A 26,320-nucleotide genomic window follows, 5' to 3' on the forward strand; every position below is an offset into this window, starting at 1 on the left:
TGTGTAAGCACTGTGTGTTTTAAATACACTCTCAATTTTGCTGTATTTAGGACAGTACAGTAACATAAAGGTTTTCTGCGTCTGTCTTCTCTCTGTCCTCCATCTCTGTCGAAGGATACAGAAATCAGACTCAGACTGATGAAGTGAAGAATTCTACCTAGTTGAGATCTTACGTTGCTATAAAACATGTGGGAGCCCTAAGATCCACCGAGACATGAGATGGAGGGAGTGACAGATGATGTAAACGTGTCGAAACATGAGAGCAATCAGCCAAAGCTCTGAAGGGTAAGGTGGTGTCTGAGCGAGTGACATCACATCATGTCCTGAGTCAGAGACAAAAGCAGTTCGCCGTTGATGTCTGAGGAGGGAAACTGTGGGAACGATGGGCTTTTGCACTCGTACTGGGATGTAAAACAGTGGAGTAATTAATGCCACTGATGGCTCCATCACTTCAAACAAGCACAGCTTTGGTTTTGGTTTTTATTTAATAAGCTGGTTCATAAATTATCGCACATAAAAGATTATTTTCAATAGTTACAAAGTGGATAGCAACTTCATTTAGCGCCTGGAAAAAAATAAACCAAATGAGGAAAAGATTGTTGACTGCGGTGGAGTCTGATCTCGACAAAGGGAGCTGGCACAGCAGAGGAGCCAACACGGGGGTTTTCAACATCCAACCGCTGTCCAATTATATTCCTGTTACACTGACAGCTGTCCCCTGACTAACAGCAAACGATCAAACGGTGACATGCGTTTCGGTTTTCGGAGTGCATGCCGAAAAAGAAGAGAAGGAATGTCTGTTTCTGTTCTCCAGTGTATTCAAAACAGTCTTAAAATAAAGCTGCAGGACTGAGGAGGGGAATAAATTATAAAATCAAACAAAGAAAACAGCACTAGCTACATGTGAGGCTCACGAAAAACAAAACAAACTCAAACGTGTTGAAGTGGCATCTTCTTGGCTATTCGTTCCTCTTCTTTTCCCAACAGCAATGGACTTGACGACAGACTAAATGGAGGTTTGACTGTGGTTAAGAGGCAGCAAGGAGACGCTGGAGGAGCGTTTTCAGCAATTCATTTTAACCAGTGGTTCATTTATCCATTTTTGTACTATAATTCTTTCCTAAAACTGTCCCCCTCCTCACCTTCTGATGGTCAAATCCTGGCTGACCAATGAGCTTCGAGGGTGGAACTGTTTAATAAGACTCTTTTGGAGGAACAGGAGTTAACCCACCTCGCTAAAACTGGTCTGAAGGAGCGACTGGTGTCCATCATTGGCTAACGCTAGTTTTCACTCTACGAGGCCGTAAATCCTTCTTCTCACTCTGGTTTGAGGATTCTAGTGGCTGAGGTTCTTCTCTGTGCGATGGGAGCCTATTTGGATGTTTGCTGCTGAATGTTCTGCAGGAATTCATAGTAGGAAGAGGCCGACTCGGACTGATCCTCCACCAGCTGCTGGAAGAAAGTTGCTTTAGCCGAAGCGTCGTCCCTGCAGGAGGGAAAAGAGAGACAAGAGGGTTAAAACAACAGCAGACCGGTTGGTAATTTTGGTTTGGTACTTGGCTTTCGATCTGGTGGATGTTTTTCATAAACACACACTCAGTTTGACATGTGGACAGGTCATTAATATCACTTCACATAAATATCAAAACTAATGGCTAACTGGCTAAGCACTCCACTACACACTGTCCTGCAACAATTCAGCCTGTATCAAATAAATATTGGGACCCAACACACAACTCTGATTCTAAATATTAAAGAAATGTTTTTGGGTCTAAATACTCAAGCTCAAATCATCAGAAAACTGATCAGAAATGAAATACCATCATTTGTTCATCACTACCAACAAGCACACACACATTTTTCATCTGTCAGAGCGACGCATTCAAATGCTGATCGGTTCATCTGTACTGACATCGGCCACCTTCCACAACAACAAGCCTGCGGCGTAAACATGTGGCCGAGTAACAATGCTGTGCCGCGAGAGGAGGAGAGAGAGGAAACAGGAACAATGCGTTCCCCCGAGGAAGCCTTTCCAACACCGTCAATCAGTGACCTCATTACTTACCGTGTGTTTACACTGGAAACATTTTTCTGTCAGCCGAGAGACAGATTCTACTTAAACATAAAACCGGCCACTTACTCTAATGCTGTAAGTGATGTGTGGATCTTCTGAAAGCTGACAACAGAACGTCGGCAAGAGCTTTTTGTCCTAAACAGATGAGCTGTGAGGCACCTGGTCACAGGTGTGATGTGGCTGCAGTCAACTATTAGTCGCATACAGATTCCTTTGTTGGTGGTGGAGATCGAAATCATATAAGTTACAACTGAAATGTTATCATGTTTCTTGCTCATTTCTCAAATTTATTGACTATTTATTGATAAGCAGTTGATACTAAAGAGCACAAGTCAAAAACAAAACAAATAATCAAATTTCAGAAGTCGGAAGCAGGAATGTTTTTTTATTTTTTCTTGATAAATGATTTTAATTGATTTTCAAAATTCTGCTTTTCATTTAGTGGTTACATAATTTCAGCTCAAGCAATCAGCCTAAAGACTTCCTGTCGCAGGCTGACATGACCTCTGACCTCAATGGGCTGCAATCTGAGCTTTTGAATAAAATTTATTTTGGTTTTACATTCCTTTTGGGTGGAGTGAAGAACAAACTGGGCATTGTGTGGCAAAAAAACCCCTGAAGGTATTTCACATTTCCTCGTCCACATCTCAGCTCTTCACTCTGAAGGTTTGTAGTGCTATTTATCCATCTATCTGATTTTGGGGTGAGCTATCCCTTAGGATTTTAAAACATTATAATAAAAGAACAAGAAGCCTTTTTATGACCCTCTCAGAATTCGTAAAATCCAAATGTCAGAAGACACGCACGGTCAGACTGAGTGTGAGTCAAAGTCAGATGTTAATCCAGATGTGCAGCAGTGCTTACTTGACCACGTGCATCGTGGAGCTGAACGCTCTGTTGTCCTGCAGCCAGTCGAGGAACGCTCGCACTCTCTCAGACAGAGGAGTCTCCAGCTCTGGAATGTGACTCTGGGATTCATAAAGAGAAAGAGAAGGAGAACCAAAACATCTACAGCGCTGTTTTCTCTTTCAGATCAGAGGACTGATTCACACAATGAGGACAACAGAAATGTGCCCGCAGTGCGACTGCAGCATTCATGGATGGCTCTTGGATGCAGCGACCCCATTCTAGAAAATACAATAAGCAGCGTAACTAAGAGCTGACAGTAGCTGTTTGTTCTGGGTGTTACCATCATGCCCACACTGTGGTCATGACAGAGCTTTCTAGGTACGGTTTGTTAAGACAGAAACGCTACAGCAGCAAATCTGTTTTGCTGAGTGGCCACTGAGAGAAACACAGCACTGTTTTACGTGAAGCAAATCTGTGACTCATTTTCAGGGGAAATATGTACAATGCAGCACTGCATCAGTCACGCAGCAACTGGGCGGTGGTGCGGGTCACATGTCATCAACGGCCTCACTCGTCATTAAGTCATTTCCTGATGCTTTGGATGCGAGCGAAATCTCATCCTGAACTGACTTTCGTCTATTTTTGAGTGTGTGAGTTTGTCTTACTGACCATGTTGGGGGGTATTGAAGCATAGCTGGGGCAGCCCAGAACATCTCGGATGAACATCTCGTTGCAGCATTTGCCGATCCACAGATAAAACACCTGCAGAGACAAAAACCAAGCTTTTAATCTTCCTGACGCAGACCAAAGCCCCTGAAAGCTTTACTTTCAATAGTTCTCTTTAAAATATTAACATATATATGTGACTAAACAAGGTTCATAAAAACATAGTCCGTAGGCATAGTTTTTTATGAGTGGGAGGAAACATATGGAGGATGTAATGAGCTCAGTGAGAAGCAACTGTAATGTTTCCAGGGCATTAAGTATCATTACTTCTATCATTTTTATATATATATTATTTTAACCACCCATCTGTCATTAATCTTCACCTATTAAGACAAACAAAAAAGCGAAACAAAAGTGTGGCAAAAGAAGAAGAGAAATAAATGATGAGAAACAATGATCATCTCTGAGAAAACACCCTTGGAGAACCACAGCATGAACACATAATGCTGAAAGCTCACATGGCCACAGTCCATGAGGAAAGCTCCATCTCTGCTCAGCCCCTCAGCAGACAGGTGAAGCAGATGAGGCTGGGGAACCACCGTGTCGTTCAGATGCAGCGACCCCTGCAGGTGTGACACAAATGGTGCAATGGATTAGTCTGAGGACCCTCAGGTTTGTTTCACTTATTTTGGTTTTATTGCCACACAAACCGCATTGCTCACATTTAGAGTAAGTGTACAGTATAACTACGCACGCTCCAAACTCCCAATAAATAAAATCTAACAATTTAATAAGTTTTGAATTTTTTAAATAATAACTCTCCACTAAGTATTTACGAAGCTTAAAACCTGCCACCACCAAACAGTCCAATATCAGCTCGGCAACTTCTTCACTCCCACACTCTGAATTAACTTCTCTCTCACTTAACTGACTCATGAAATCTAATCCAGTCTTGACTTGTTCAGTCTTGTCCCACCTTGTCAGACATGTTGTCCAGCCGGTACAAGTCAGGATGAACCATTCGCATTAGCTGCTGCAGCGGCTGCGTCTTGAACTCGCACATGGCGAAGACCCGCTCGTCCAGCCGCGTGCTGGTGCCCGTCCGCAAGGCTTTCTGCAACGGAACACAAACTTTCCTTACGGTTCTTCAAATGTAATTTTTGCGCTGACCTGGTTTAAGTTGAATTCTCACTCACTCACTCACTGTCTTTGAACTGATTTCTTTAATCCACTTCAGCACTTAGAGATACCAGGTGAAAATCGTTACACTGTAAGTTCTTATCACCTGGAATGGTTCCCTACTGTAGTTTTACTTTACTCCTAACACATCACTTTTAGAAATGGAAACTGTGTTTTACATGTTTAGGTTCACACTCACTCCAGACTCATGTCTCAGATGACACACACTGTGTTAGGGTGTGTGTGACAGTGGACACACCCTGAATGTATGAATGAGCATGTCCCAGCCACTGAAAATATATTGTGTGTGTAGAGGGAGGAGTAGAGATGACATAAAAGATATTTTAGGATGTGTAACACTGATGTTGGGTGGATTATTGGGTGTTAGCACAGTGTGTGTTCGCTTATGCAACCTATCCAGCTACCAGACAGCTTCATATTAGTTGGCTCTGGGGGTGTTTCAGTCATTTGTGTGTCTAAAGCCTGTAATTGACATACGTGACATTTGAATGTACTGATGCCCGTCAGTCACACCTGTTTCAGCAGGGCGAGGATGTAAACAGGGAAGAGGCGCAAGGCGGCGGGGACGACCACGCCCGAGTGCGGCAGGTTCGACACGTTGCTCTTGTAGGCGCTCACCAAATCTACCACAGCATTCACCAGGGCGTCACGGGCATCCGACAGACTGGACGATATCGACCGGTCGATAGCTGTGGGAAAGATTAGGTGGAGAAGAGTTTCACAGCAAAAAGCAGGCATATGTTAGTGCTTTAGGACGTCTGCATCTCAGGAGGCAAGTCACTGCTTTCTTCCAGATGTTTTCTGATAAGCTAATTCTCTACAAGCATCTCCATTTTCCCCTGCAGTGTAAAGCAATATATTTAAAAACATAGCTGAGGGTTTATGGTACACACTCACCCATGTTGGCCAGCAGACAAGTGATGGCCTGAACATCAGCTCCAGCATACACATCACTCAGCTGGTTGACCACAGGCAGACACAGGGTGTGGACCCGGATTCTTCTCTTTCCTACAGGGAAGGAGGGAGAAATAATCAGACGCAGTAATGAGCCAACTGTGGGTCACGTGCAAGAACAGACTAGTATTTTAAGAAGACTTGACACCTTTCAAACCTTGTCACATGTTCAAACCTCGGCCAACAAAACCACACCCTCCTGCTGTTCGGAGCAGGTGAGGTCTTACTCAAGCTCACTGACCCATACAGACTTCCTCACCATGCTAAGCGTGTGTGTCTGTATACCTTTACTGGACGTGTAGAGCAGAGCAGCCTGGAAGCAGGCCAAAGATGAGTCTGCAAGAGAGTCTTCGATTGACATCTGGACAGCGAAGGCCGAGTCTGGGTTCACATTGGCCAGGGACAGCAGGTCGGTGGAGCGAACAAAGAAGTTACCGTGGAACGTATGGATGGATAAACCTGAAGACAAAAACAAAGTGTAATGCAAAAATATATCACACATTTAGTTTTAAAGGCTAAATCTGAAAGTATAATTTTCTCTCTGTATTTCTCATGCGTCTCCAGTCACCTTTAGTGCATCGTATTCTCATGACCGCCTCAAACCCGATCTTCCTGGTAAGGTAGCGCTCCAGATCTCTCTGGAACTTCTCCAGCTGAGCTGGGTTGTGGATGTAATGGAAGGAGGGGTAGTAAAAGATGCTGCCCGCTGAATACTTGGACATACATGCTGAGGAAGAGGTGGAAGAGGAGGGGACATTTATTTATTTACAATTCAATGACTTGTTATTAGAGTGATAAAAACTTCCTCAGTGGTTCTGAAACTTTTCCCATCACACAAGTCCCATGATAAAATCCCACTTTGCCAACATGCTTGCTTTGCATGCTAAAGTTAGCATTAAGCTCAAATGACTACTGAATATGGTAATCTTGGATTAACAGCTGTTTGAATTCAGTGTTAATTATGACAAATAACTATTGAAGGGGGATAAACAGGGGATCAGAAGACAATGTTGCAGGAAATTTTCCAAAATGTCCACTGATGCTTTAACGCTTTTTGCACCACATTTCTGAGAGCGTATTAAAACCCAGTGTTACTGCTGTAAATCAGAACTGAGTGCAGCTGCCATCCTGTTACAAACTTTTCAGATCCACCTTTCAAGACAACAAAGTTTTTACTCAGCCATCAAACAGTTTCAGAAATTTCTCAGTGAATCCATGTTTCGGACCAGTATATAAAAGATGAACGGCCACTGAATTGTTACTTTCAATACCTGAAGACCCTGCAGACACCCTGAGATAAAGGAACAGAGCAATAATCCCAAGACCCGCAACCCTTTTGTATAGACGCACACCGAGGTTAAAATGTTCTTACACAGCGATGCGAGGTCAGCATACTGGGAGCTGAGCAGAAAAAGATCCACCCCAATTTGTTGACCCGAGCAGTCGAGGGCGAGTTTCTTATAGAAGTCTGTGGCCGGGCCGAGGTGCACGACTCCCTGGAAAGATACAGACTTTTAACAAAATGAAATCATCTGTGGAAACGATGCATACTGAGCACATTTAATGTGCGTGTGCATGTTGGCTGATGAAGATCATGTTTTGTACATTGCTGGATTTGTAAGGTGTGTGTTTTACTTTATTTCCATTCTTTTCCCCCCCAAACCCTCCTGAAATCACAGAAGCCAAAGAACAGAAAATCACTTTGACTGAGAAAAAAAAACACATCTGTTCTTAGTTGGTTTGATTCAGGATTTTTGGACACCATCGCTGTAACTTCTTGGCAGTTTATTCAAATCAAAAATGGAACACAGATGAGGATCAATAAATCACAGCCCTGGGATAACAAAAAACACAGCACCCTCGACGTGCCCTCTAAATTAAAAGCTGGGATCCAATCATGACATTGAGGCTGGTGATAAAAGTGAGTTGTGACAGGAATAAAAACATAACAGCGCTGAGAATGTCAGGACAACACATATAAATCTACAAGACAGGAGGTGTGGAAGAGTCATTCTCGCTCTATATTTCACAGGTCATATGGTTCAGGTTAAAGGTTCATAAATCCCAGAGAACGCGGCACTGTCAACATTGAGAAGTCAAGTTCTGTTTGAAAAATAAAGGTGTTGTTTGTTAAAAAAACATGGCTGAACAAAAACAAACAGCAGCGACCACAGAAACTCAAACTTTTTACCACCTGTTAAAAAAAAAGGGAAAAATAGGATTTCATAGTAATGCCAAAGTAAACCCTGGGGGACCACCATGAAAACATTCAGAACAACAAACCTAATCAGACCCTTAAAACAATCACCCAGCTGAACAAGTCCAGTTTGAAGAAGCTAGCCAAGAATAAACAGCTAAAGATAAAGCCAGCTAGAGCTCAGTGCCAGACACCAGCCAGCAGCTTCTCCGAGCTTTCCTTGGTACGAACAGTGAGAAGACCAAAGCAATTACAAGGAAAACGACGGAATTCACGACTCTGCATGATCAGCCGTTCTCCATAGTTGAGAATAGAGGCTTCAGAAATCTGATAAATTACCTCAGCCCTGCTGAATTTATAAGCATACTGTAAAATGATTTAAGTAACTGACATTTGTTATCTTATATAAATCTGTTGCACCTGCTTTGGTTTGGGCAAGTAAAATACATCTTTGTAGCTCTTCCCAGTTGCACAGCACTATATTTTGAGAGGAACTGTAAAGTTAAATGATTTCTTCTATTATGAAATTAAGTTGATCTTCGCTTCTATATGCTGTCAGTTATAGTTCTTAGAAAGAAAATCGGAACTGGCAAAAGCATCAGCAAGTTACACTTACAAAAAAATAATATATCAGAAATTGGAATCGGCCAAGAAAATTGCAGTTGGTGCACCTCTATTCATAACTGTCACAAAGTGCTCACAAAACAGTAAAAGGTCAGCCCATTTATTTTTTACCTTTGTGCTCGAGCGCTGGTTGGGGTCTTCCCTTGAGTGCAGCGCACCAGCACCCAGTGTCGGCAGCTGGGTCTGAAATACTGTGACGCGGCCCCCGGTGGCCGACATGAGCTTGAAGGCGGCTTGCAGCGCCGGGCCGAGGGCGCTGTGGGTCTCTCTGCTCTGGCTGAACATGGCCGGCAGCGATGTCAGCAGGTCCTTCACCAGCTGGGGGGGGTATGAAAAAAGAGCATGATCACACAAAGTGTTGTTGGAGCTGTTGAGGTTCAGGAAAAAACAAAGAACGTACCTCCTTGCTTTCCTTTAGGTTCACCATTAGACTGTCATGGGACGGTATGAAGACATCTGGAAAAAAAAAAAAACAGATTTGAAAAAAAAAAGATTTATGGCAAATTTCTGTCAGACTTCCGCAGTATTTTAAAATATGAAAAAAAGAACGGCCAAGTGATGGGTGAATAACTTTCCAAATACATGTATGGTGTATTAAATTAAAATCCTTAATGAGGAACAAGTCTGCAAGTCATCCTTTATGAAAGTCACCCATAAAGTTGGATATTCGGTGGTCCACATTTATTTACTCATTATTTTGACTTTGACTCAACAACTCAACAGGTATCCATTTGTTAATAAAGTCATAAAGTGATGATTTCCTACAGTGTCACATTATGGGTGACTTCTGACAAACTACAGTAATTATATCATATTTCAGTGAGCAGATGTACCGTCTATGTCTGACACCACCAGCATCTGGGGCTGGGACAGTCCCTCTTGCAGGTTGTAGAAGTGGATGGTGTTGTCGAAGGTGAGGAAGCCCACTTTGGTGCGTGTATCCCCAGGCAACCTGAAGCACACAACAAAGCTCTGTCAGAAGAGTTTAGTTGGAAACAAATCAACCCTTCATGGCTGTGTGCTTATTGTCCAGCTTTTCCTTCATCTTCATCTTATGAGGAAATTATATCAATAAAAAGGCTGATGAGGTTAACAATTCTGATTTCTGTTCCCTTCACCTTATCATTAGTCAAACATAACAAATCTACTTTTATGTTTGCTGTATAGCTTATCAACAGCACTCACTTATCCAGGTTCTCCAGAAGCGATTCACAGAAGTACTTAAGGTAGCCCGCCTCCACAGCATTGTGAGACACATCGAGAACAAACAGGTAGACTGCTGGCTGAGGAGGTCGCAGCTGAGCACACACGAGGCACAACAAAGACACATGATGAGTTAATGCAGTCTTAAAACAGACTGCTTCACAGCTAAAGTCAACTGAAAGGGACCACAGTGCCCTCTAGAGGACAGACAATAAAACTACTGGAGCAGCCAAAAGATAAGAGACAGAAGAGGCAGCTTACCATGTAATCAGAGGAGGCAATGAACTCCACAGTGGAGTTTTGGACCTCCGGTCTCTTGTGGGGCTCACCATATGACCTAGTGACCGGGTTGTACATAAACTCATCAGGAACTGAAGAAGAAAGGAAAAACAGAGAGTGGGCTTGACATGTAGAACACAGAGGGATGAAATCACTGGATGGTGGATCACTGGATCAATAATATCACTTTCTGACCCAGAACTACTAAGGATTGACTCATACCATCATTGACCCGGTAACAGAGATTGCACTTCCACCTGCGCTGGTCCAGGAAGGTGACAAACGGGTTGATGTAGGTGCGACAGGAGCGACAGCGCACTATCGTGTTTGATGTGATCACAGGCAGCTGCTGCAGAGGGAGGAAGAAAAATACTGAGGGAAAAGTACAAGATGTCTTGTTAGCTGAATGTTTTACATTTCATGCTTCTTTTTAAGTCTGTGACCTTTTCAAAGCATTCCTCTATTCACGCCTCGGCTGACAACTGAGGAGAAGCTTTGTTTTGGGGAATGTGCCTGAGTGGATCTTTTGTCTGACCCACTTTTCTCTCTGTTCTCCGTTCTAATGAACTTGTGCTGGTGGACCAGAGCGCCCTGAGACTCACTTTTCCAGCACACTGTAGGTTGTTTGTTCTTCAGCGCACAGGAAACACAACCCAACACTGCTACGCACTTTACAAAAGCCAAATTCTGCTCAAAATTTCCAGTCACCAGCAGTGGTGGAATGTAACAAAGTACAAGTACGTCAAAAATGTTCTTGAATATTTCCAGCTTTACAACTTCATACTTCTGCTTCAGAGGGAAATACTGTACTCTTGACTAAATCACTAAATTTGACCTTTTGTTTTTCGCTGCTAAAATTTCTGTCCTTTTACGTCACTAACATTTTAAATTCAGGGCTTTTTAATGGAGCACTTTCAGACAACTGTATCTGTACTTGTACTATCTTCCAGCAGTGGTCAGCCATACCAGGCTGATGCAAGAAAAACAAACTTGATAGTGAGGTTGTTCAGCCCAGATTATAAAGTGCTAACAAAGCATATTCATAGCTGTTTTTTTTTAATAAACTATCAGTGCTGGCAGAGATTGGAGGCGACTGGTCCAACTGTGGAGGAGAACGAATGTCTGTTTTATAATTCAAACACAAATTATTACGAGTGTAAGGCTGTGTAGTGTGAAACTGGCAAATGGCGCGGTGTGAAGCACAAGGCGGGTATGAAACCTGCTTCCATGGGTTTACAGTCATTTACTATTAAAGCACTGACAACTGTTGCAGAGTGTGAAGGTGCCTTTGCAGCCAAGTCCACTGGAGGCTGTGGATGCACTTGGCAGTTGCAAGGTTGTGAATCTGTTTCATTTTGTGAATATAAATCAAGGGGAAAAAAAACATAATTTATTCAGTGAGTCCCTTCCAAATCAACTTAAAATACACTCAGCCCTCCAGCCCACCACATTGTTAGAACACAGAAGAACAGCAAAACTACATCTACGCTGCTGCCAGTATGTTCCATTGACTGCCAAGCTTTTATAGCCATTCGGCTGGTGTCTACTTGTCTCTCCTGTGGTATCAGTACATCCCTGTTCTCTGTCAGGTCATACCTTCTGACACCACATTGATGAACAGCTCTATAAATACACTCACTTATCCTCCTGCACCTCAAAGTTATTCTCCTCCTCCTGCCTGTCCTGCTGTCACTGCAGCCAAACGGCACAAACAGAAGCCCACAACAGACTCAAAGTGTTGTGTTGTGAGTGGACATGTGCTTTGTTTTCACAAAATGTACCACAGAGATCTGTTTAGAAAAAGTGGAAGTGTGACTGGCCAGCGCTGACACCAAAGTAAAGACTGTTTTTACCATAATTGTCAAAAAAAAAAAAAAAAAATCAAGAATATGCTTCATGCAGCAGAGCCACACCTTAAAATGAAAAGAGAAACATAAAAACCAAATCACCTCAACTGTTAAAAGCTAATTTAGCTTTAAGGCAGACAAGATAACTCATTATACAATGTGGCACAATACTGCATGAGACACAGATGGTTTTGTCTGAATATTCCACTCTATAGTGGTTACTTGGGGGGTTTAATTATCAGATCAAACCTGTAAGTCTCTGAAGGGGTGGAGGAGGAGGCCCAGAGGGAGCCTGGCCTTGTTGAGTAAAGCCTGGGTCTGAGGGATGCTAGTCAGGGTACACCTGAATGTCCTGGTCACCAGGGAAACATGAGGAGAGGGAAAGAGAACACATCCAAAGATTAGACAGAATGAGAGATTCAATGTTTTTATTACAACCGTTTATTCGTATCTTATGCACCTAGTAGCCAGAATTTGGTTGTAAAATAGCGGAATCAAAATTTGACTTTTGGGAAAAAAAACAAAAAACAAAACACTGGTCTTATAGTTAACCCCCTACACTTTACTTACTGCGGACTACAGTTGACCTTCTTGAGCTCAGGACTGAGGTTGGGTTCGGGGGCTTCGAGAGGCCTCGGGGGCAGCAGGTTCCTCTCCTGCAGCAGGTTAACAGGCCTCAGGGCTTCCACCTCCAGCTCTGGCACCCCGCTCAGCCCCCCGAGGGCTGCAGAGAGCTGGGACAGGTTTGGGAATGGCTGCAGACGAGGGGGGAGAGCGACATAACCAGTTTCAACTCTTGTGATAAATCAGGACTGGTGCAACACTGCAGCTGCTGCAAGACAGAATGAAGATCTACACTATAAGCAGATCAGTGTTGAGACAAAGTTTCTCTAGCAATTTTATCAACAGTTATCAACAGCATATTTTGTTTACACTGCTTTGAGATGGTGAGAGGCAGAATATGCATCCAATGCCGATACTGACAGTGTGGAAAAGAAATCAGAAACTGGATTAATACCTATCCATTTTATGGTTAGCAGAGGGGTAAAAATCCATCCACCTGGATCGACATATCAATTTAGTGATGAACAATGCAATAAAGTGAAAGTCAACTCACATGATCATCTGTAAGATATGATACATTTTGTAAATTTCAAGGCACGTGTGCGTCACAGTTTATGTGAACGCATACTATGATTATGTTACTTTGTCCCAACCCTTTGAGTTCTGCCCACAAAAGGCTCCGACTGGTTTAGCTGTTACTCCAACTGAGTACACAGCCACTCATAGGAGCAACAGGCCTTCCAATCAGTCAGGCAGGTAAAAAATGCTTTTCACTTGCAAATAAGAAATAATTTTTCTGTACCCATTTCACTCAAGCTGTTGCCTCACCTGGGAGTATTGCTTGTAGCTCGACTGGCCATACAGGTCATGGGAAGGGGAAGACTCAGTGTGGGAGGCTGGCCCCTGTCGATAGGCTGACTGCATGCTAGGGTAACCATAGCTACCATAGGGAGCAGCCTGGTTGGTCATATTGTTGGAAGGCGGCATGGAATCTGTGCGAGACAGATTTCAGTGTTAAAGATGTACGTTTGGAGGACAGGAGGCCCTCAACGTTCTAATGTATTTACAGCAGTGCAAACAGTGTAGCCGCTTAGTGCATTTTAGAAATATGACAAGTGGGAAGTATGTGCATCTGTGTGTGTGTGTGTGTGTGTGAGTGTGTGATTATCATCACAAGCTTTTACATAAATTGAGAACTGCATCTCATCATCCTTTCATTGCGGTAAAACATCTCTTCTTCCACATCTCTTCTACTTGGTGACCATGGTTTTGTTATGTAAAAAAACATTTGATTATTTGTTTTGTGATGTTTTTTATGTTGTGCTGTCTCTATTTTCTACTGTCTCAATAAGAGTTGCCTTTTTGCTGGCATACAAATCTGCAGAGTGTGTACATTTGTTTGCACCTCTATTATCTATTATTAAAGATGAAAGTGTGTGATCACAACATACCTGGATAGTTACCTCCTTCCAGGGAATCATAGCTGTTGGGCACCGGAGAGGCGCTGCCAGTGGAGGAAGAGGAAGTGTCACCACCTGAGAGGGGCAAAGTGAAAGACCAAAAGAGTTAACAACTGAAATAAAAAAGCAAAGACTGGCTAAGTGAACTTAAAGAGTCAAGAATGAAATTAATAAAAATAAGCACCCAACACAAAAGCTCAACAAAGCACAACTGAAGAAGCAAAGACTGAAATGGGAAGATAAAAAAAAAAAGAGGGAAGGCCTGAAAGACTGAGGGACGACAACCGTAAATGAAGCCAATAAAAACGAAGGAAGGAAGGTCAAGATGAAAAAAAAAGAGCAAAAGAGGGAAGGAACAAAAGACGCAACATTAAAGAGAATAAAAAATAGTTTTATTTCTCGTTGGGCCATGGAGAGTGCTGCGTTCAGACTCCCTCAGGCCTCAGAGAAACAGAGAGACGAGGAGGAGTGAATACAGGAGAGAAAACATGAAGAAAAGATGCACTCAAGTCTTGAAGAAACTACCACACAGATGTCTGGAGGAAAGCACAGGCCTCCAAGGACAGGAACCATGGAGTGAACAGAGCACCAATATGGAGGACAGAAACACGAAAACAGCATCAATATGTGGTGGGCACAGGATGACCTCTCCCTCTGCACAGTTCAGCTCTTTCATCTCATTTTGTCTATTGTCTTCATCGACAGTCTCTCCCCTTCTCTTTCACACACACTCACACACACACCCCTAACCATTCTATACTCTCTGATTCACACTTTGTAACATTTTCTTTACTTGTGACTTTTAAAAAAAAAAAAACGCAGCAATTAGCCAGCCAAAGGTGGGAAAGAAGACTTCTTTTATGAGGAAATGCATTCTACATATTTTTTTAGGCCTCAAGGATAAACATAACACATGTTGCTTGTCATTTATAAAAAAAAGGTCCTCATGTGAGCACTCATTCAGTGACCATGCTGTCGTTCTTTTACCTGTTTTCCTTCAACCTGTTTCATCATTTTTACATTCAGTCGGTGATTACATATGTTTCCCACGATGCCCAACAACCCAGACAGAAAAGCAGCAAGAAATTCACGAGGGAATTGTGGAGGGGCATCATGGTGGCCAACTTCTCACATACTGAATAACACGTAAGCAGAACATCCTGGATTAACATGCGCTCCTAGTCTCCCTCTCTGTGCTCACACTGCACTTGATCAGGTAATAATAGGAAAAAGATACAGCCTGCAGATGTATAGCACTATGGCCGACTGCAGCTGCTGCTTGCCCTCTTGCGTCCAGTAATGAGTGGGTTTTCAAAAGGATTACAAGGGCAGAATATTTGAATGGATCCACTAATCCATGTGGGCCAAAAGGAGGGATCAACTACAGCACACCAACCAAGACATGACAGGCCTCTGCCTGAGAGCTCATTGGACGGGACAGGATCCAATTATCTCCAACTAAATCGGACCAGCAGACTACTGGATTATCTGCACTGGAGCCGGAGGAGGAGGAGAAGGAGGAAGAGGAGGAGGTGGATGACACTAGGACAGCTTAGCCTTCTTCCTCCTTCCTCCTCCTAGATTCTTATGACACCTCCTCCTCTTCTGCTTTGCTCTGTCAGCTCATAGATTAATTAAGAGGATGCTAAGAGTAAAACAAAACTGTCCTTTTCACTTTCAGCAGATTATTTAGCAAGGTTTTCTTTTTTTTCTTTTAAGATTTTCAGTCATGAGCCAACCTGGCCTGCTTGGCTTGTCCCCAGGCTGCCGCCATCCTGATTACTGATAATTAAATGTCCAATCATACTGTGGCCGCCAGGGTCCCCCTTTCTAATCTGTTTCTCACAAGTGACACTGATCTGCTTATCTACAATCACTGTGAACAGGTGTCTCTAGATTTTCCTCCAGACTGCACTTCTACAGCATGTGTGGTAAGATGCAACGTGTGCTATAAACAACCAGCTGAGATTTGCCACACGATCGTCATGACAACAAGTCAGATGTACAACAAGTACATCTTATGTCATTCACTTGAGACAATGCTCATCAGTTTGATATGAGTGGCAGGGTGACTCAGCAGGTTTGGAGAACACCAGAAGACAAAGAAGGCAAAATATAATATGCGATTTGAATGAGACTGCTCGACTTGACACTATTAATATCACTGTTTGATGGTTCCAGCTTTTGTAATGCAAGGATTTTCTGCTTTTCTTTGCTCTACATAATTGTAAACTGAATCTCCTTTGGTTTTGAACAGTTTGATCTGACAAAAAAAACAACTTCACAAAACTGTCTTAGGCTTTGGGAAAGTCTGACAGACAGTTTTTCACTATTTTCTGACAAAGCCAAATCCTTAATCACAGAATGAAAATAACTGTTAGTCACAGCGCTAATAGAGCCGTACTTTTGATCAACTTCATGATATTAATTCAAAACTGCAGAGGAAATCTAAATATATTCTGTATATAACTAAAGTCAGTTTCTAATCTTCCTGTTAAACTGTGGTTGGGGATGAGTGATAATTTGATATACTGGTTACAGACTTTAGAGGTACTATAACTTAATAATCTGATCATATTGTATTACTTTCAAAAGAACATACATTATTTATGATCATTTTACAAATAAAATAATGATTCCAGTGGTTGTTGTCAGCATTTGAGTTTTGTCAGAAGGAAGGTGATCATTTATAAAGAATTTGGAAGTTCACATTAATATCAAAATCGTGTTTTAGTACCGGATCCATTCATCCTGGGATTGTTTTGCAGCAGATGACCTGAGAGACACGCCAGGGACAGTTAACGTAAACAAGCTTCGTGGGAGGAGACAGCATGTCAGCAGACACATACACAGAGAGCCTGGACGTGCTGGCAGGGGACTGACTATATTTAAAAAGTTGCTAACCTCTGGCTGATGACACAGGTCCCAGTGGACAGTCATCAGCAGAACACCTGAGTGGTACATAACAAAAGCATGCAGGAGCCAGTTTAAATTCAGTACATTACAGTGTTATGTGGTCCAGATACTGAACAAGAAAAAGTTACTTTTCTTTCCGCAGACACAACACTCGCATCTCTCTTAACCCTATCAAATACCTGCTAGTCTTGTCTGACCGATAGTCCATAATCCAAAGCGTCACATTTTTTGAAACTATGATCATCTTCATTAATCACACATCATAAGTTCCTGTCGATCAACTGTTTGTTTCAACACTCACAATCAGATAACAATTCAATTCCAATTCCAACAACCCAATTCCAACTCAAATCCACAGCCATAACGTTCACTACCATCAGGTCTAGAGCTGCACGTGCACCAGAAATCATACATCACAAAAAGAAGAACGCAACTTAGTAGTTTTTTTTTTTTTACCATCGACAACCACAGTTGGACGTGTGTCGGTATCTGGAGGCACACTACACACAGAGGATCATATCCAAAAGGCCTCTGAGTGACAGACAACAGGACATGCAAGGATGATTCCTTCCACCGCAGGACAGTGAAGACAAGCAGGCAGCAACTTCTGAAGATGAACCAAAATGCTAACCCACTTACCTCTCACCTTCCTGAGAGACAAAATTTCATGTCAGAGCAACACAGCAGAGATTTAAAAGATGATTCAGTGCCAGCACTGATGATTGTGAGGGGGGGAAAGATGGTGAGTACTGGGTGAAGTTTGGGAGGCTGCTGAGGAGGATGCAGACAGGAGAGGGAGATATGTGATCAGCCTATTGAAAGGGGAAGGCGCAAATGATGGGCAGCAAATTGATTAAGCGTGTTTATTGTGACAGATGGCCATAAGACATGGGATGGAAACATACTAATGGTAAACACGATGGCTGTGGTTTTCTTTTAGAGGAGATACAAAAAGTGCAAGAAACAGCGCTTAAGGAGTTCACGAGGATGGCAAAAGTGGTGATAAAGGGGTTGTGGGGAGGAAAAAGCTAAAGCAGACCTGCTTCCTCATCCTCCTCCTCATCATCATCATCATCATCAGAGCTGGATGACGAGGGGGCTGTGGCCGGACCTGAGGTGGTGGCAGAGGCAGCGCTAGCTCCACTATTAGCAACATATCCATACTGCATGCCTGTTGGAGGGGGAGGGGGTGGGGAAAGGTACATTAGAAAACTGTCAAAAGTGGGTAATCGACAGCAGGCAGGGCAGCAGCGGTCAGGCAGTAAATTCCATGTGATGTGTGAAAGTGCATCAAAGCCATAAACTAACTTCTTCCATTCACTGATAAAAGCAGCGGGTGCCTTCTCCATTTGGTTAGACAAAACCTATACCAGCAAATGACATTTTTGCTTAAAAAATGACAAATTTATCTATTTATCTATATCAACTATCAAAATAGTTGGCAACAAATTTTCAATCGAGATTTGATCTACTACTCAGTTAACTGATTAATTGTGTAATCACTGAAGCTCTACAGATAATTACCGTAATTTCCTTTCCGTAATTTGCTTTGAACCCTGCGGCTTAAACGATGATGCGGGGACGAAAGTGATATTGAGAGCGACAATGAAAGAGAGACCTATATATACAAGTTTTTTTTTCTTTTTAAATTTAATGGGTGCAGCTTATATTCATGTGCGCTCAATAGTCCAGAAATTACGGTAGGTGTGAAGAATTAAGATAATCTCAAATATCAATCAAATATCTCTTAGTGTATCAAACTGATTAGAGCACCTGCAAATACATCATTGTATAAGGGACTTTACATCCCCCAAAAGTTACTTTCACAGGCATTGAAGATATGTTAATAAAATATGCCATAAAATTCAAACTGCATCAAAAGAACTAGCTACAATAATCACAACCACTACACTAAGTTTTACCATACAGCTTTCAGCTAAAAGCCACCACTTGATTTGACACAAGTTCACCATGTTACAACACAGCGTGCCTTTTAACACATGCCAGAGAGCCGTGTCCCGTGTTGGTCCTGTTAGTCTCTTGCTACTGTATAACGTGTTTCTCTTGCCTAAGGCTAATGTCATTGGGACCTGATTTAGGCACACATTTTACTGGTGACAGAAAGTGAAACATGTTGGTTTCTGAAACTCAACGTATGATTAAATGCAGGCGCAGCTGGTGCGGCAGTCCTTCGATCTTAACCTGCTAAACTGACGGTGGAAGAAGTCACAGTTGACAGCAGAAGTAAACCAGCAGGTGGGTGGTTAAGTGGTGAGATCCAACCTGAAAACCTCAAATTTGTATAGTCACACCTGCACATTTCACAGAGTGTGTGTGCAAAAGATTACATGTGGTACTTTTCCAATGCGCAGCTGTGAACATGTAGACCATTCACATCACTAGCCCTCTAAATTTAGAGCAGGATTTCAAACACTCAAAAGTACATCTTGACATGAGCCTGTTTGCATCCATAAAGACACAAGCCAGATACAAACTATTTCTCCTCTAATGACCTTATGTTTAGACACAGAAGTAAAGCAGGGTCCCTACCAACCAACTAAAGCAATAGTGTGGTCTCTTCCCTTTCAGCTGTAAACAAACATTTTATCTAAATTCACAAAAGAGAACTTAAGGTTACATTTATATTTATTTATACATTTCTACATACCTGGGGCCCACGGCTAACATTCCTCAGCAAAAACATTCCTCAGCCTAACCTCATAAGCTTCCAAACATCACGCGAACAACACTGAGGAGCAGTAACAAGGCTGATGATGTTTTTGTAGTGTTGGGTCAGAGCCCTTTATAAAGAAAAATAAAGGTCTTGTTACCTTGGTGGCGGCCCGGCGAGGAATGAACTGAAGTGGAGGGGGTTCCTGAGGGTGGGCGGTCTACATCAGTGCCACCACTGCTGTGAGTGGCCCCGCCATAGGAGTCATAGCCCAGAGATGTCTGATGGCTTTGGCCATAGTGTTGGTGGACTGTGGTTTGGTTTGAAAAGAAAAAATACATAAAAGTTAGGAAACTTCCCCCAGGGGAATGAAAGTCTGTGTAACAAAATATTAAACTATAAGAACTACAAACAGTATTGAGTAGTAACAGGTTAGGCTGCTGGCAGACTTTTTAAACTCTACAGTTAACCCTCGAGGAACACAGGAATGGCTGTTGTTGCGTTCATGTGTGCAACAGCATCCTTTGATGTTTTTTCATACTTATGGCTGATACAAACATGGATTTTGTCTTGAGCACAAGTATAAACAGTTTAAAACTTTTAACCTACTCAAACTAAGTGATTCAGAGGAAACATATGACAAATTTCTTTTACAGTGAATGTGAAATTATACTAAGTGACACACACCAAGACAAAGAATTCAAAATCAACCAATACAATTTGACTAATAAAAGTACATGCTGCTTCATTCAGTGCATACAGTGCTTTGGCACAAACCTGTAGTTTTTAGTAACTAGTCTGCTTCAGCATAAATCAAGCACTCACACATACCTGTGTTTCCTTGCCCATTAACTGCAGGCACCAGCTGACTGGGTGGAGCCACACTATACCCAGGCTGCATCGCTGTTGTGGAGGCTGGCTGAGAGGTGCTGTACTGATGAAGGGGGGCGCCCACCTGAGTAGGCATGACACCAGGAGTGGAGGTGCTCTGGGAGGAACTCAGGGTGCCATACTGGCTACTTCCTGGTGGAGATGGGTATGAAACAATAGGGTAGAGGGGCACTCCAGGGCCACCAGCTGGCGCAAGCACCGCACTGGGCTGCTGCTTCTGCTGCTGGTGCTGCTGCTGGTGTCGGGGATGCTGTACTGGGGGAGTGTGGTAAGACTGCTGTCCATAGTAGGAACCCGGAGTGGCATATGGTGGATGTTGCTGCTGCTGGTTGTACTGGATGTTTGATGGTGGTGGTCCTGAAGAGGGGGGGGTGGCATAGGGCTGAGAAGGAGGGACAGAGCTCATGGGAGCACTGTATGGGGAGGGTGCTACATGATGCTGAGGGAGGATGTGGTGGTGGTGCTGCTGCTGATGGTTGCTCTGGTAGTAGTTAGCACTATGGGCACTGTTCGTAATGGGTGCTTTGGTGGGAGCAGGAGCGGAGTGGGCAGGGATGGTGGGATAGCTCTGTTGCTGAGGAGGGGCTCCATAGCAGCCTGTAGCTGAATACATGGATTGGTATGTCTGCGCTGGACCTGAAGAGAGAGGTAAGGGGTGGGGGGTTTAATAGTGACTGACAAGGTAAATAAATTTACTAATTACTAATTTACTATTCCACTTTTACCGCCATGGCTTAAGTCAAGTCAGTTGGAAAAAGCTCATATGCAAAGCAGTGAGCTGAGGTTAGCTGCGAACAACAAGCCCCACTAGCAGCAGTTACTTCAGCAGTGAGGGATAATACCTAGTGAGCTCTCAGCTGAACATCGTTATGCATCCCTGATAGCAGCACAGCAGCACTCCTCAATAAAAAGTAAATTACTTAGGTGTAAAATTAATCTACCGGTTGTTTATCGGAGCGTCAGTATAAAGCAGACATTTTAGATGATCGTGCGCACTCTGTCATACAGATAAGACTTAGCTATCATTTTACGTTAGCTCAACAGCTGTATGCTCAGCGCTATCTCTTTAGGCTTTCAATAGCTCTTAAGTTAGCTACTGTTAGCAACTAGCTTCATGTTAACAGAAACACAGCCTGTGCCCGATGTTCAGGTCGCCCTCGTTGATCCAGTGTTACTACTACAGTTAACACCAGATGACAACTGTACAAAAAACTGAATTAAGAAATCAAGGCTGACAAAACTATCTCTGATGGTTAGCATGCTAACGCTAGCGAGCCGGCTAATCGCATCATCCGGCCTGCTTACCATTCTGGTAGGGGGGCGCAGCTCCACCATTCGGCGTCGAGTTCTGGCTGTAGCTGACGGAGCTGTTCAGGTTTGTGAAACTCGGCGAAGACATCGCTCGGTCCTCCCGTCCTTATGCCCGCAAACACACAAGTGTACAAATACACATGGGCTGCACTCTCTCAAAGCCTGGTTACACCCCAGAAATGCGGCAGAGAGCCCGCTGCTGGTCAGTGAAGACCCGGGCAGCTTGGCCAGGTCCGCTCGGATGGGAGCTGACGCTTCGAGTAGCGATGCTGAGGATCTGAACTGGCTGCTGGCTGTGGTCCTATCACTCCCTCTTGTGGATTTTCCATGCAAATATATATTTACATGCAAATATATATTTACAAACTATATCTAATTAAAAACATTTTGTTCTACAAGCATTTATTTGCATACACTATAGATTCTTATCTCTATGACTAAACAAGTCACATCACTACTCTACTCTTTATTTCTTAACATATGTATTTGCAAATTGCACAATTTGTTTATTTCACAGTGTAATATTTGTGAAAAACAAAAGTAAAATGATGCAACTACTTTATTTTATTGAAATCACTCACATGGAGACCTGCTGAGACTTGGCTGTACACCTGACATTACTTGTGGTCTGCTTTTGCATGGTTTCATAATCACACTGAGCTGAATTCTTTCAGTTCTATCATTCCAAGTAAGGCACACAGATGTGTTGCTGCTTGTGGTTTCCAAGTGTTTCAGGTACACCTGCAGTCTCCCTAACCCCCTTTTTGGTCAGAGACTGCATGGATGAGAGAACACAAAACTTGCTGTATACTGTCTTCAGTATATTTTTATGCAACAAAATTCAAATTATTCAGATTTAAAACTGTATGTGAAACATGAATTGGAACAATAAACATGTAATTAACAGCAATGATTTTTAAAAAAGAACACGTATCCACGCACACACCACTGAGCTTTCATTAGTCATGAAACATTCCAGTTCTACGAAATTCATGTAATAAAACTTTTTGCAGTTGTATACTTATATTTTCTCATGGTTTTAACAGCTATTACTCATGGATGACTCTGTCTTCAGAACTAAACCTTAGGTAAGGTAAATCTGTCTTAATTCCCAATATTCATATAAAAAATTCATTCAATTCATTTAAAATATACTGGACTCCTTACACTCACTGAAGTTGTGCATTTTGTATTGCTACACATCCTGAGGGATTCTGGGACGTCCAAGGGTGCATTCGCACTCCTCTTTGTGATGCAGAACAGCTGGCGATGCTTCGCTCTGAGCCTGTCCTTTGGTTTGACAGGTGGGGCAGCAGGCGGTGTGTCCATCCTGTCTGCAGCTGGGACAGGACAGAACCAGCTGACAGCAGAACTGGGTGGAACAGAGTTCATACTGGTCCCAGAGACAGCGGCAGTACCTGCAGTCTGGACAGAATTATTAGTATTTACTAATGTTTAACAATCTGTTTATGTTACTGAACATGCTGATGAGGGGCTCTGTGCACACACTAACCTGAGATGACGTCGTCGTTGGAGGAGATGGCGTAGCGTTCATCAAACACAAAAAGTTTCCCTCGATAGAAACCCTCTGGGAAACGTTCCAGATATTTATGGATTCCACCTTTCAGCTGGTAAATCTCTTTACATACATCCTACAAATGGGGTGGTAAAGAAGAACTTTCTGTGAATTTTACACATGTAGCAAACCATCTGTGTTTGGTGCTGAATAGCTATTTGTTCTACGTAACAGTAGGTCCGAGTTCGCAAGCAGTGACAGTGACTGAACGCTTCCCCCATCTGAATTACTGCATGATATGCCAGTTCCATAATCTGTTTCACATTCAATGAAAGAGTTGATTCTTTTGTTCAAGATAAGTCAACTTACTTTGGAGCGGAGGTAGGCAGAGCCACGCTCACAGCGGATCCCTCCTGTGCAGTACATTAAGACCTTCTTGTCTCTGAACAGTTCGAGGTTCTGGTCAACGTAGTCTGGAAAGTAGCTGAACTTACGGATGTTTGGGGCCAGACACCGAGTAAACTGCCCCTGGGAGGAAAAGATAATCACAGGTCAGACTGTCAAACAACAACTATGTTTGATTATGATAGCTGTGTGGGAATTGACCTCTTTCCTGCCATTCTTACTGGGATGTCAAAGCCAGGGTCAACAAAAACACCCCTGAATATAGAAGGAATTTAGTATCTTGTTCAAGGGCATTTAAGTTTAATCAAAAAATACACTCATTTATCTTAAGTTGGTCAAAACTCCACACCAGCACCAGTTTTTGGAGGAAAACTGATATATTACTTACAATTTTACTCTCATAAAAATTGCGGCAGTCCAACAGAATGGTGTCACTGCACAAATCGTCTTGAGCCATAAGAGCCTTAACCTCTTTATGAAACTCCTCTGGCTCCAAATGAACCCCTGACAGGGACAAATAAATAAGTAAATTAATAAATTTTGCTGTGACATCAAAAGCAAAACACAATCCAAGTAGCAACAGCATTAGCACCTTTACAATTCAACCACTGTACATGTGTGAAAAATACAACAAACAGAACTATGAGCATCAGTATCGCTGATAGCAGAGGTAGGATTTTAGTGCAGTATTACGGTAGTATTATTGTTGTTTAAACAATGCATACCTGCCAGACGGTAGGAAATAACATTAGGATCCACTCCCATTGGGACAATTTCCTTATACACCCCGACCCTCAAGTCTGTGAAACACTCTGCTCCACCATCACTTGTCTGAATACACACAAACACACACTTTATTTACATGCAATAGGTACTACCAACAAAAAACTAGTAACAATATCTTATTTATCTTTATACGATTATGGAATGTTATACAATTATTTCTCAGGAAACATAGGCTAAAACTCTGCGGCCACCAAAGGAAACAGAGTACATATTCATACATTATGTAATATACAGTATATCTAACATACAAAAGGCATATCTGTGTACTCTACCATCCAGTGTGAGTTTTATTTTTATTATTTAAGTCTGACCTTAAAATCTTCCTTATCCATCTTGAAGAGAGGGTGTGAACACATTGCATCTATGTAAATATCAGTGGCCATGTTGGTGCCACCAACTGTTCCATTGATGCCTTCAGTCGCCACCCTCACCTGAAGAAGACGACCACAGTATATTTCAAGGAGACAGTTAAAATGTATTAAATGTAACTTTCTTTTAACAATTATGGAAACGTGTTTCTCTGTTTTATCCATTTTCCGGTGTGAACATTCTGCATTTGAATACGGGATAAGAGAAATTATTCACCTTGCCAGTTAAGTGGAGCTTCTCACACAAAGCTTTCTGCCAAGCACAGATGACATGTGGATCCTCCACTTGACAGTAGTGATAATAGAGGAGAACCTTCCCTGGACCCCTGGAAAGAATAATTACATTGAGATACATCAGTATCTATTTAAAGATTCAAAAAGTGAAATCAGTATGTTATAAATCAAGGACAAGGGACAGGGACAGTGAGACAACTGAATCCAGACAAGAGAATCCAAATTTGACCAGCACTTTTGAAGTTGCTCCTCAGACATGTGACCAGTCTCAGGTATCCATGCAGAAATGTCCACCGGCTCTGCCTTGCACTTGTTTGCCTGCGGTGTTTCGGGTTCTTCTTCCATCTGGCTTAGCAGACGCTCATATGTGGCCTTTGTGAGCTGCTGTATTTCAGTATCATGAGTCATGGCCATGTGTTTGTGAATGGCAGAGTGTTCCTTGAAAGTCTTGCCACAGCAGCACCAAGATGTACTCCCTTCCTCCTGACTGCTGTCCCTCTTGGATGCCACAAAGGCAGCAAATGACTGTAGAAAAGAAAAAGCATGAAGTCAAATCCTTTTCAAAAAATGAAAGTTAAATGTGTTTAAACATGGTTCCAAACCTTGTTACCTTGGTGGGTTTGGCCAGTTGAGCTCTACTTTGCAACTGGATGTGGAAATCATTATTTCTTTATCTTATATACAGTCTATCTTAAATTTTAGCGTAATTTAGAGATTGGAATACTTTGATAGAAACTAATCTAAAACTGATCATTTTAGTTGATACTTGACTTGAGCCACTATCGACTCCTGTATACGAAATTTACCATGAAGTTTTGATTTATAACTCAAATCATGTTTACGTTACTGTACTTGTAGACACACTCGTGTGCCTGTCTACCTGCAATGAAAACGAGGCCATACAAAATCAGACAAAATGCTCAGTTTTTGCTGTCTCTCACCTTCCTCCTGCAGAAGCTGTAGTATCTCCGTTGTGAGGCAGAAAGTTTTTTCTCTTGTTTTGGTTCATCAGATGTCGAGGTGTCAATTTCCCAGTCCATGAACTCTAAGCAAGGAGTATCATCCGCTGCCATGTTTTAAACGGCTTTTTAAAAAGTCTCAACTTAGCTACAAAACAAGCTATGTTACAAGATTAAATTTGAGAAGGAGCTACTTCCGCTTTGTTGTCTGGACAAGTAGGAGAAATGTAACGGCGGGCATTCAATGCTGACCTAATACAGGCAAATATTAAATATAAACTGTTAAACACATACTACACATTTAACTACAAACAAACGTGCAGCAGAAAACCCGGCAGTGAACCGG

General features: G+C 42.5%; 2 protein-coding genes across 4 annotated transcripts; both read right to left on the reverse strand.

The window, feature by feature from the left end:
* Positions 1-466: 466 nt before the first annotated feature.
* sec24b (SEC24 homolog B, COPII coat complex component) lies at positions 467-22,013 on the reverse strand. 2 transcript variants are annotated; one of them, XM_046406373.1, is made up of 24 exons: positions 21,701-22,013; positions 20,336-21,031; positions 19,665-19,814; positions 17,873-18,004; positions 13,909-13,992; positions 13,286-13,449; positions 12,464-12,648; positions 12,143-12,245; positions 10,269-10,395; positions 10,029-10,138; positions 9,750-9,862; positions 9,398-9,516; positions 8,965-9,020; positions 8,676-8,882; positions 7,116-7,239; positions 6,312-6,470; positions 6,029-6,202; positions 5,687-5,797; positions 5,303-5,478; positions 4,566-4,703; positions 4,108-4,212; positions 3,593-3,685; positions 2,939-3,042; positions 467-1,486 (listed from the first exon to the last, which is right to left on the reverse strand). In XM_046406373.1, the coding sequence occupies exons 1-24, from the start codon at positions 21,792-21,794 to the stop codon at positions 1,372-1,374; spliced, it is 3,639 nt and encodes a 1,212-aa protein (XP_046262329.1). In that variant the 5' UTR covers positions 21,795-22,013; the 3' UTR covers positions 467-1,371. The 2 variants fall into 2 exon arrangements, with proteins under 2 accessions (XP_046262329.1, XP_046262330.1); XM_046406374.1 differs by lacking the exon at positions 17,873-18,004 and having other exon boundaries at positions 21,701-22,012.
* Positions 22,014-22,252: 239 nt separating this feature from the next.
* Positions 22,253-26,303, reverse strand: LOC124068183 (thiosulfate sulfurtransferase/rhodanese-like domain-containing protein 2). 2 transcript variants are annotated; one of them, XM_046406186.1, is made up of 10 exons: positions 25,957-26,303; positions 25,251-25,540; positions 24,999-25,107; positions 24,725-24,844; positions 24,353-24,458; positions 24,016-24,131; positions 23,592-23,750; positions 23,220-23,358; positions 22,874-23,131; positions 22,253-22,481 (listed from the first exon to the last, which is right to left on the reverse strand). In XM_046406186.1, exons 1-9 carry the CDS (start codon positions 26,086-26,088, stop codon positions 22,902-22,904), a joined length of 1,401 nt encoding a protein of 466 aa, XP_046262142.1. In that variant the 5' UTR covers positions 26,089-26,303; the 3' UTR covers positions 22,253-22,481; positions 22,874-22,901. The 2 variants fall into 2 exon arrangements, with proteins under 2 accessions (XP_046262142.1, XP_046262140.1); XM_046406184.1 differs by having other exon boundaries at positions 22,253-23,131.
* Between the last annotated feature and the right edge of the window lie 17 nt (positions 26,304-26,320).

The sequence above is a fragment of the Scatophagus argus genome, chromosome 12, assembly GCF_020382885.2.
Source record: "Scatophagus argus isolate fScaArg1 chromosome 12, fScaArg1.pri, whole genome shotgun sequence".
Classification (NCBI taxonomy): Eukaryota; Metazoa; Chordata; class Actinopteri; family Scatophagidae; genus Scatophagus; species Scatophagus argus.